Raw genomic sequence first — 12,611 nt, forward strand, 5'->3', positions numbered from 1 at the left:
TGGTTTCTTGCCCAGAGGACGACCGGGTTTTAACAAATGAGATCACATGAACTCCCATCTAATACCAAACTGCTAAAGGCTGGTGACCTTCTCAGCATAAAAACATAAATTAAAGACGACTCTCTCGGTTCCAGTTCTGCTTCCCCCCTTCCGACCCTCCCTTATTAACAGAAGTTAGGTGGGACTGACGTTACAAGTACAATCTCCACCATATGAAGAATTTATACTTAACTCGGACATGATTTCGACACGCAAAATAAACTTATAGCATAAAGATGGTGGTGGGCGTATAATACAAACAATGAATAATACAAACAATAAAATAGCCTCGGAAAAGACTGAAACTTTAATTAACAAAACTATGCATGCAAGGAAACTAGATATTTTATGTGCGCCTTAAACAAAGAATAAGGAATGCGAAAGTAAAGACATAGGAAACGTCGTAATGAAAGGCGGATTTGAAATGTGGTCAGGAGTAGATAGTGGATCACATGGTAGACAAGGAATAGGCCTGATTTTGCATTAAAGAGCGAAGCAGCATCTCGAAGATCATGATTTCGTATCTTCCAGAGTGCTATGGGCTAGAATTAAAGTAGGAATCAGAAGATTATTCATTATAGCATGCTACGTGCCAGTTGATATTGATCCCAGATAAGTAAAAGATGCCTTCTGGGACACTTTAAATTAGACGATAAATATTTGCGATCGTGGTTAAAGAATAATTCTGCTAAGAAATATGAATGGTTCGGTAGGCATCCAAAATCAGGACACAGAAAAAGTATTAGGTAATTTTTGGGATCCAGGAATAAACTATAACGGAAATGAATTAGTTAGCTTATACTTAGAAAGGGGTCTGTTCATTACGACTACTTGGATTAGGCATTAAATGATCCACATGCGTACCTGGTCCAAAGAAAACAGTCAAAGTATAATTGACTTTGTTGTTGCGGATGAAAGACTAAGAGAGCTGATGAAAGACTAAGAGAGCTGATGAAAGATACAAGGGTCATAAGGGGTTCGGAATGCAATACTGATCATTACCTTCTGATCTCCTAAATTAACTTAGGTCGGAAATGGAGAAAACAACTTTGAACATCGCAGATCTTAGCGATGAGGAAAGAAATGGACGTGTAAATGATTGCAGACGCAAAAAGAGGATACTCAAACGATTATTTAAAGAAAGTAAAGATAAAATTAGAGAAGAAAATACAAAAAGACTTTGAAGGAAGCAAGAAACTTCTTTATAAAAAATGAAGGGAAACAAAAGTACAGAATTTGCTAACATGAGAAATAATAATGGGGAAATGCTGTATGATGCAGACGGGATACTAGGGGATCTCAGAGACTATTTTAGGGGACAATTTGGAGATGAAGCTATAGCACACCATAACTGCGATGCTAAACACGATGCGTTAGAAAACTCAATTGAGAAAGTCTGTGTCACTGAGGTTAGGGATATAATTAAGAACTTCAAAAATGGTAAGGTTGCCGGGTTAGACTGTATTAACGCTAAAATGCTTAAATCCGGTGGTGAGCACATACTACATAGCCTGTGCAAATTGATAAATTTATGTTTTGAGATGGGGGCATCTTAGACGATTGGAAACAAAGTTTTCTGCACATAAGAATTTCAGTGACTGTTTCGATATTATTTAAGGAGTTAGACAAGGATGCGTTATGTCTTCATGATTATTTATATTACTTATGGACAAGTGTTTAAGAATGGCTCTTTTCGAAGAAGAGGGTGTGGATCTTGAAACAGTAAGGATACGTGGGTTAGCGTTTTCAGATGATAAGTTTGTTATGGCAGAGTCAAGCAAAGTTTGCAAAGACTGTTGAATAAACTGAATGCAAGAATAAAGAGCATGGGCCTTAAAGTTAACGCAAATAAAACAAAAACTATAGTGTTCAAAGGAAAGAATTAGCAAACACTATGTAATATTGTACATTTGTACTGAATTCACTATACAGTAGCGAGGCATGAACCTATCAAGAAAAAGATAAGAGTAAGGTTGATGCAATTGACATGAGATTCTTGCGCATGATATGTGAGAAAACACTGATGGACAAAGTGAGTAACGACATAATTCTCAAAGAATATGATGCAGAAGAGACGTTAGTAGACACATGGGAAAGAAATCGGTTTAAATGGTTCGTGCATGTTGAGAGAATGCCAAATAAACGACTAACGAAGTAAGCGTATCTAGGTAAAGTAAATGGCAGTGGGTCGGAGCAGTGCTGCGAAACGAACGTGTTATTTAAATAAATATCACGAGAATTCTGGATCAATTTAAAAATTGTACATCCCTTCCTCACATTACTCCCTTCCCCACCGAGTGAGTCACGCCTATCCCGAAAGGTGTAATAGTGTAATAATATCAATTTTGTTGTAGTGGTGTATGGCCTAATGGTGCAATAATAATAATGATAATAATTGTATTCCTACAGCATCATCGCAGGAGGTTTCAACCATCGTATTAAATTTTTTGAATTAACTTATTTTGTTTATCATATTTTATGTTTCACAAGATATTTATTTCAAATTTTATGAAGATCATAAAAATGTGTATGAAAAAGCTTTTAAAAAAACATTTTTTATAAATTAAAAATAAATTATTAAAAATTCAGTCTGATAACGTTAATAATAATAATAATTATTATTCTATTGAAAAATTCACCTTCATTAATTGTGATACATGTTCGACGTACGTACAAAGTTTCACACATATGCCTCGCATCACGAGCTTCCCGCCAAGTGTTTCGCATATGTCTCGCACTGCGTTACTAAAGCCAAGACATGATAAAAATAAGTTTCTGAATTTAAAATAAAACTAATGGATGCTCTCAGTTTACTGCCAGCTAGACACAAGAATCGTTCTACTTCTAATATTTAGCATAGGTAATTTAATGGTAACCAAATTTAAATATTTTTACCACGTTGTAGATACAACCTGACCTTTAGAGTATCTCATTCAGGGCAATACAAAAACATCAAGTTTGCACACATTTACTTACATTCTGCATGTCCACTAAAGCTCCATAATCCACAAGAATTCTGACCATGTCTACGTCTCTCCTTCTAGCGGCCAGATGTAAAGCTGAATCTCCTGCAGGTGTTGTGGCACGAAGTTGATCTGGCGCCTGTTGAGCCAAAAGTTCTCGACACATAGACTGGTTACCTGCTTCAACCGCGAGAAGAAGTGGAATTTTTCCACGCTGAAAATTTTTATTTAGGAATAAGTTTTGGTCCGAGCTGTATAAGCATTTAAGGGATTTATTAAAATTCGGTTTTGTGGGGGTGAATTTCAAAGCCAAACTTTTGAAAATTGAGATACATTTTTTATGCATCCGTATTCTAAATATTATTCTCTAGCAAATTCCAACGGGGTTCTTTTGAAGAAATTGTTTCTATATTGTTTTGAAATTAAAATTTTTTAATTTGCATGCACCCCGAAAATGCAACCAGCCAGGGCACACCATGATGGCTTACTCTGGTTTGGAACAGACTGCCCAAGCCTTAATGCATTTTCGCAAGAAAGAGTTTCTTAGCGACTTGGATACAAAGTACGAGTAAATGAAGGGCAGAAAAAATAAGACAGGTAAGCGCTAGTTTTTTCGAAAATGAGTTTTTTGCATTTTTTTAATAGTCTCAAAGTGTGGGCCCTCACTAACGCGTTATAGGGATTGTAAAATTGTAGATATTTTTTAAATTGATTTTTGAAATGGCATTCTTTGGTGCTTGATATAACAAAATGTAAACGTATTTTCTTCGCTGTGTAAAATTTCGAAAATGGGGCTTACGCCCTTTAGTTTTTCTGACCTTCAAATGCCCGGCAGCAGCTCTACAGTTTCCCTCGACCCAAGCAAATGAATCGTCAAATATGAGACACACAAATGTACTACAAGTTAAAGAGTGTTGTTCCTATGTGAGCAGAGATAAGATAGTACATGCACAATTAGAAATTTCTGTAGGAATTTTCAGAGACGCGTCACTTAATCTTTAAGTCGTGATCCCAGATCTGAAACGAGATGTGGTCCAATACTATGACAGGGCTATGTCCGTGTGAATATAGTAGGAGACAATATAAATGACTGCGTTGCGCGCTCAACCCATTTCTCCTCTTCTGGATTTGAAAACTCGAAGGTGCACGATTGCCGGTCGGAACGCTTCGGCGGTTCTATTTCTATATCTATCCGCATCGAAATAAAATCAAGAGATTAGGATTTTAATATTTCCAGATTTCGGTGCTGGCGATTCTCATGATTTGAATACTTCCGCGCTTCTTTATATGCGCATATTTTGAGGTTACGTTATTTCAAGAATAAAATATAAATGATATAAATATTAATAGTATTTTATATATATATATATATAAATATACATATGTTATTAATGATAATATTATAATTATGTTATATTATAATAGTCTTATTTATATCTTGATCCGCATTTGAACGAAATTAAAGAAATTGGCGATTTTAATGATATTTGAATATTTCGCACAATTTAAAAATAAAAATACATATGCAATATCAGAATATTAATACAGTGATTAATATTTTGTTGCAAATTATATTGTGTTCATTATATTGTTTATATTATTGTACATTATGAAAATAAATTATATAATTATGTATGTCATATTATAATTATATGTAGAATTGAATAGAATTTATTATCTTCATTGTATACTTTTACAAGTCTCTACTATATTCTGTTGCTCTCTTAAATTTTTAAACAAAACGAAGCTACATATTTTCACTCTTAGAACTTTTACCTGAACAGATAATTAAATCATTAAATCATTACATATTTCTGTGTCTATAATACAGTTCCTCTTGTCCTTAGGCTATATTTCTCCTCTACATCACTATTTTATTCGATATTATAATTATATTAATATTAATTAGCTGTAAATGACTGTGCTCGTGGTTTTAAGTGTTTGATTTTTCTATTAAACCAAAAAAGTTTAAACAGACTCGGGACCTTAGAAATTATAAAATTTGATTATGAGAATCATTCGGAATTAAGCAATCACAAACTATAGCTTCTTAGAATTTGGTGAGATTATACTCGTTCTTGACTACTTGGGTCTTGGATTTTTAAGAATTAAAATTGCTAGCAATTTTAAAAAGTGTTAATAAAAAATTTTGTACTTGTTAGTACTTATAATTTGCGATTGTTTTATTCTAAATGATTCTTATAAATAAATTTTCTAACTTTGAAGGGCTACTTAAATTTTATCGGTTTAATAGATAAATTCAACTTCCAACACTTAAAACACTAGCACAATCATTTACTGCTAATTAATATTAATGTTAATATCAATATCTGTTGAGAGAATAAAATTAGAATATTATATATTGTTAATTACATATTATATTGATTCTATTATAATTGACCATGATTGTACTTCTTTTTTCAGATTTTCATGCCTTACCTCGAAATTTTAATTATTTTTGAGGACTCCTTGTCCCAGATCTGAATTATAATTTTTTCAAAAAATCTCTGATCCAATTCAGAAATACATACATTGATTTGAAAAATTTCCTGTTCTAATTCAAAATTCAGGGTGAAATTAGAAAATGCAAACTTTTAAATCTGAAAATATTTTATTTGAGGTGAAAATCTTTTGAATTTTTAAAAACTGAAGCTTGACAAATTTTTAATTCAGAAATATTTCATTTAAACGCTTAGTAATTCATACGTATAAAATAAAAACTTTTAACGCCTTTTAATCTTACCATTTTTTTCAATCAAATTAAGTTAAAATACGAAATTACCGATTTAAAATTTTTATGTCTTTAGCATTTCAGAGATTTCTGGTTAAAAAATATAAATTACGCTATTATTTTTAAGGTTCAAAATCATAATATTTCAAGAAAATTTCAGTTCTTAACCATAAAAATTGAACGATTAAACCACTTTTTTAACTAAAAACTTTTTAAAGTAAAAGTTAAATTATTTTTATTTAAGTTGTTCCAGATTAATTTTTTTGCGTTGTTATTTATAGATAAACATTTGAGTTCACCAATTGAAAATGTTAGAAATTAACTTACTATCAAAATAATTGAATTTTCCACTAAAAAAAAGAGAAAAACAAATTTCCAATGAAATACTTACATTTTCAACCAGAAACGGAATAGTTCAAGACTTCTGGTTAAAAAATATCAACCAAAGCTATTATTTTTTTTCAGTTTTTAAGACTGTCAACTCGTCAATAAAACTTTTGAGTTTGGATTTATAGATAAAAATGTAACAATTATTAATATAAAGCGACTTAAGATAAAAGAATTCCATTTATAATATAAAAAGTTTCGAATTAAAAAAGAATGGTAATTAATTCAGTTTTATTAATCAAAATGATTTAGACCTTAACATGTAAAGATGTATTGATTTATTCTTCAATTCAAAGTATTGAAAATAATAGCTTTGGTTTATATTTTTTAACGAGAAGTCTTTGATCTATTCCGTTTAAAAAAACTTTACACTGTTTTGTCAAAAAATCATCTTTTTGGCTTTGAAATTCAACAATTCAAAAAAATCCTTATTGACTGAAAAATCAACTATTGTCTAAAATTTATATATTTTTGGACGAGTTTAACAGTTTTTAATTTAAAATTTTAACTTTTTTTGTTGAAGATTCATAATTTTAGTGGAAAATGTAACTATTTGCTTTAAAATGAAAGTTTTTTTTGTAATTAATTTTTTTGGACTTAGAATTCAATAAAAAAAAAATCAAGTTTTTGATTGAAGATTATTAATTTTAGTTCAAAAATTCATCTTTCTGGTTGAAAATGTAACTATTTCATTGAAAATTTGTTTTTCTCGTTTTTTTTTAGTTGACAATCCAGTTATATTAATAGTAAGTTAATTTCTAACATTTTCAATTGGTAAACTCACATTTTTATAACTTAATAACAATACGCAAATATTAATCTGGAACAACTTAAAATAAAAATAATTTAACTTTTATTTTAGAAAGTTTTGAGTTAAACAATTGGTTTAATCGTTCAATTTTTATTGTTAAGGACAGGAATTTTCTTGAAGTATTATGATTTAGAACCTTAAAAATAATAGCGTAATTTATATTTTTCAACCAGAAATCTCTAAAATGTTAAAGTTATAAAAATTTATAATTTCGAATTTTAACATAATTTGATCAAAAAAATTGTAAAATTAAAAGGTGTTAAAAGTTTTTATTTTATACGTATGAATTATTAAGCGTTTAAATGAAATATTTCTGAATTAAAAGTTTGTCAAGCTTCAGTTTTTAAAGTTCAAAATTCAAAAGATTTTCACCTCAAATAAAATATTTTCAGATTTAAAAGTTTGAGTTTTCTAATTTCACCCTGAATTTTGAATTAGAACAGGAAATTTTTCAAATCAATGTATGTATTTCTGAATTGGATCAGAGATTTTTTGAAAAAATTATAGTTCAGATCTGGGACAAGGAGTCCTCAAAAATAATTAAAATTTCGAGGTAGGGCATGAAAATCTGAAAAAAGAAGTACAATCATGATCAATTATAATAGAATCAATATAATATGTAATTAACAATATATAATATTATAATTATATTCTCTCAACAGATATTGATATTAACATTATTATTAATTAGCAGTAAATGATTGTGCTAGTGTTTTAAGTGTTGGAAGTTGAATTTATCTATTAAACCGATAAAATTTAAGTAGCCTTTCAAAGTTAGAAAATTTATTTATAAGAATCATTTAGAATAAAACAATCGCAAATTATAAGTACTAACAAGTAAAAAATTTTATATCAACACTTTTTAAAATTGCTAGCAATTTTAAATCTTATAAATCGAAGTCCCAAGTAGTCATGAAAAAAGTATAATATAACCAAATTCTAGGAAGCTATAGTTTGTTATTGTTTAATTCCAAATGATTCTCATAGACAAATTTTATAATTTCGAAAGCCCGGAGGCTATTTAAACTTTTTTGGTTTAATAGATAAATCAAACGTTTAATAGGTCCAGCACAATCATTTACAGCTAATTAATATTATTATTAATATAATTATAATATCGAATAAAATATTGACATAGAGGAGAAATATAGCCGAAGGACAAGAGGAACTGTAATATGGGCACAGAAATATGTAATGATTTCATGATTTAATTATTATTGGTTCAGGAAAAATTCTAAAAGAGAAAATATGTAGCTTCGTTTTATTTAAAACTTTCAGAGAGCACAAGAATATAGTAAAAACTTGTAAATGTATACAATGAAGACAATCAATTCTCTTCTATTCTATATATAATTATAATATGACATACTTAATTATATAATTTATTCTCACCATGTACAATAATATACACAATATAATGTATACAGTATAACGAACACAATATAATATACGAGGTGTGTTCAAAAAATAAGGTGACTTTATGGTTTTCTCAAAAAATATTCATTTATTCCTCAATATTTATGTTGCCCCTTCAAAGTAATCCCCCTCAGATATAATACACTTGTGCCAACGCTTTTTCCAATCATCGAAGCACTTCTGATAATCATTTTTTGGTATAGCCTTGTGTTCTTTCAGCGATGCAGTTTTTATCTCCTCAATCGTTGCAAATCGATGTCCTTTCATGGGTCTCTTCAGTTTTGGGAAAAGAAAAAAGTTACTGGGGGCCAAATCCGGTGAATATGGAGGCTGAGGATCATTATTGACTTCATTCAATATCCCCTGGGCGATGGTCAAGCGATGGATCTTTTGATCAAAATTAAGCAGTTTTGGAAGAAATTTCGCTGACACACGTCTCATGCCCAAAACGTCCGAAAAGATAGCATGGCATGTTCGAGTTTTCAAATTCACAAGAGGAGAAATGGGTTGCGCGCGCAACCCAGCCATTTATACCGTCTCCTACTATATTCACACGGACCTAGTCCTGTCATAGTATTGGACCACATCTCGTTTCAGATCTGGGATCACTGGCTTTATGCAGAAACAGTTCCTTAATTTTCCGAAACTATACCAAAAATTTTAGCAATGGTAACTGCATGAAACTTCAGTCATATATATCACAAAATTATGTTGCAGTTTAGGAATGTTCAGTTACTGTAACTGAAAATTCCTAGAGGTTAAACAATTTGTGTAGCTTCATTATTTTAATATAAAACATGAAATCTATATTTGTTCTAAGAATATAAATAGGAAGAAAATATAACTGAAGTTGAGACACTTCTTATGTATCTATGTTATATGTACACTCATTATATTAAATACATAATCAAAGCCCATCTTTTGTGATAAGAATTTTCTTTGATATTTAATATATTGAGTATATTATATAACATAGTTATTTACATATAAACTTCTTTCGTATATAGTCTTACTTAATTTTTTATTTTTTAGACAAAGTTCTTCAGTATTATGTTTTTTCTTGTTTTATATTTCCAAGTTCTCATGTTTTTTATTTTTTAATTCAAGTTTTATATTTGTTGTATTTCTGTTTAATTTAGAGATAGTTATGCTACTATTCAGAACATAAATTAGTTATAATGTAGCTTTTTCTAGTCTTTTTACACTTTGTAGACTTTTAAGTCTGTCTAGTACTTTCAGTCTTTCCAATCTTTTGTATTATTTTGCTGATGCCTATTCTTCACCATCGACTATCAATTCTCCCACGTCTGCGCCATTATGATCATTGATTCAATTCCTATTGCCAGCATCCTGAATGTATCGAAGGAGCATTGTACTGGGATATTTTACGTACTGTTGATGCCGAGCTCATCCAAGGAACTACATAATACTCGCAGTATGTGAACAGCAACCCAAAGTTCTTGCCCCCACCTTGCAGGTACAATGATATCCTAATATAGCAGCATCCTCTCTATTTTCGTCTTGATCGTTTTCAAAATCTACTCGAAAAGATATCCACAATTGATAGCGAATAGCATTTCTAAATGGAAAGTATACTCTTATCCTCAAGAAGCCTGGTAAATCTTTGTTCATATCAAGTTCGAGAATATCAGTACATTCATGTTTGAATTTGTCCTGAACGTATGAAGCAGCTCATTCAAGTTGGTATGGGCCGAGCCTCAATCGACGTAAATATTGAAAATCTAATTGAGGAAACTCAGGAACTTATTCTTGATTCAAATGCTCCCACATAGTGTTTCTTCTAGCAAAAATTTTTAGCCTCAAATAACGCTTGTAGCACATTCAAATCATTCAATCGAGTTTTAATCTCTCGCGCTAATACAACAGTTTTATCCATCATTTGTAGAGATACTCGATTTTTATTTGTTAAGGCTCCAGCTATAAAGTAAAAATCTTTCAAGTGTAAGACGTGAGTCCTTGGAATGAGTCCGTCTAAAAACTTGTACATGGTTTTTACGTGACCATTTCGAGCTTCAACTATCCATCGCTGCATGGTTACCATGCGGGCGTGATTGGCCATTTCAGTCGTAAGTTGATGATTGACTTCCGTGAAAGGCGGCATATGGACATAGTATCGTTCATTTTCTAAGAACTGCACTGCATTTCGATAGCCACGATTCACATTACAAATATCTCTATCTTGAAATCACTGGTTAAAGTTTTTAATATCTGTGTGTGGGGACGTCCGTTAGCATGTCCGCTAGCATTTCACAAATTTTGAAGACAAAATATTTATTATTCTAGAAAAAAAGCAGGGGGAACCTAAAACTGGTAAAATCGACAATTTTTGAGTATCACATGCCCTTAATAGTGTAAAGAAGCTGCTGACTTCTATTCCAGGCAAAATTATAGGGCGATTTCAATATTGAAAGCCAGCATAGAAGTTTCTTAAAAGAAAAACTGTTTTATTAAGGTGTTGCAAGCAGATCCGAGTTGCTTGAGTAACGTAAATGTTTTTGGTCAAATATATATTAACCCGAGCCTGAACACTAAGCCGTTGTAAATCATTATTCAGGTGATTAAAAATCATACATTTTTCACTGGATCTTTGTTTAAGATCATTAAATCTAGGACTCTCTGGATTCTGCAAAGCCGCTTCATCGCGTGTAAGTGATAAATCACAGTTAAAACAAACACGTGAAAGATCATTGATCTCAAAAGCAGGATGGTTAAGCTTCTCACGGTACTTCACAGCAATTTCCACCTTTTGAATGTTGAAGTTCCGCATAAGTCGCATGTTACGAGGAGGAAAAGCGTCATTACATGCATAACATGTTATACGCTGCGCCATGCTCGATATTGTAGTATAAAAGATAGAATGCACAACCTTTTCTCGTAGCTTTGGTTTTGAAAAAGGTAAATTATTAAATATTCATAAAGTGCATATAATTGATAAGCACAAGCAGTGGCAACTGTCACTTATGAGAATTAAATATTGGTTTCAAAAGTAAAAAAAAATTTGAATTTATCTTTGAACATTTACTGTGAAAACATATCTCCCAATATAAAGTTGCGAGATTATGAATAAAAAAAAATTTAAACCAGTAATGAAATGAAATAACCAAACTACTGTATTTTGTTCTTCAAACTTCCAAATGTTTATTGAAATACTTCAAGAATATATACTCAACTGCAGATTCTAACAAAGTCGAAGCAGTTGAAGAGAGATACTACGATTACAATGGAAAAGGCCGCTGTCGTCACCTTCCTACCAGTATCGTGATTTCTATGTCGTGTATGCACCAAAACAGAAAACGATCGCAGCGATCGTCGATTTTTGGTCGTGTATGCATGAAAACAGAAAGCGATCGTTGTTTTTTTGTCGTGTATGCACGAAAACAGAAGACGATCGCAGCAATCGATATTTGTCTATAGAAAGGTTCTTTTAAGAATAGTTGGCAAGTTTTCGCATAGTGTTGCGCAGAAGATCGGCGATAAGTTTTAATGGGTCCTTGCCAGGATAGTTGTTGACTTTTTGATTGCTGATACCTGTATTATTTTTTTCAACAGTCCTTTTTAGGATACTTGAACGGCAATTGCGATTTGTATAAAAAAAATATAAAACTTGATTTAACAAATAAAAAACGTGAGAACTTGGAAATCTAAAACAAGAAAAATACAATACTGAAGAACTTTATAATTATAACGACTAACAGACTGATGATAACAAAGGAGTTTCAGTCCGACTTTGCAACCCCGCGGGATAATCTCTGGGTAATGTTAATGCAAGCGGCCACGGCCATTCTTTTTTCATTCTTTTATTTGCATTATATTAGGGGTATGTTTCTCATAAGAGTCAATAGCCTAGTTTACGAGTAGAGCCGATAAACACATCGCACTGACTTCGGCGCAGTGTCTCCAGAACGTGAGATTTTTCGGCCCCCACCACTCTTCCATTTGGGAGCAACAAATTCAAACGTAGCGTGTCCGTGAGTCGGCTCTGTTAAATGCTGCGAAGCACAGCCTTTGTAAAGTCGAAAATGCATGAGCAGGAACCTGAGCTCTCCTGACCTCACGACTGACGATCTAGCTGCTCCCCAAATTTATTTAGGTTTTGAAATCCCGAGTTACCTTAGAACTATTAGGCTTATTGCGAAGAGGCAAATATACCAGGTGTATACATATGAAACCGGTATTGCCATCTAGCGGCTAGTAGGCACACTTGTAGGCACTGTCGGAACTTACCATTTGTGCTAATTGGCGT

General features: G+C 31.7%; 1 protein-coding gene across 1 annotated transcript in view; it reads right to left on the reverse strand.

Moving 5' to 3' along the window:
• LOC117178664 (serine/threonine-protein phosphatase 6 regulatory ankyrin repeat subunit C) overlaps positions 1-12,611 on the reverse strand; it is a 400,971-nt gene that overhangs the window by 242,291 nt on the left and 146,069 nt on the right. Inside the window, exon 6 of the mRNA XM_033370089.1 lies at positions 3,016-3,216. Within this exon, the coding sequence (XP_033225980.1) occupies positions 3,016-3,216 (201 nt within the window). The remainder of the gene's footprint in view (positions 1-3,015; positions 3,217-12,611) is intronic.

This window comes from Belonocnema kinseyi, chromosome 8 (assembly GCF_010883055.1).
Source record: "Belonocnema kinseyi isolate 2016_QV_RU_SX_M_011 chromosome 8, B_treatae_v1, whole genome shotgun sequence".
NCBI lineage: Eukaryota > Metazoa > Arthropoda > Insecta > Hymenoptera > Cynipidae > Belonocnema > Belonocnema kinseyi.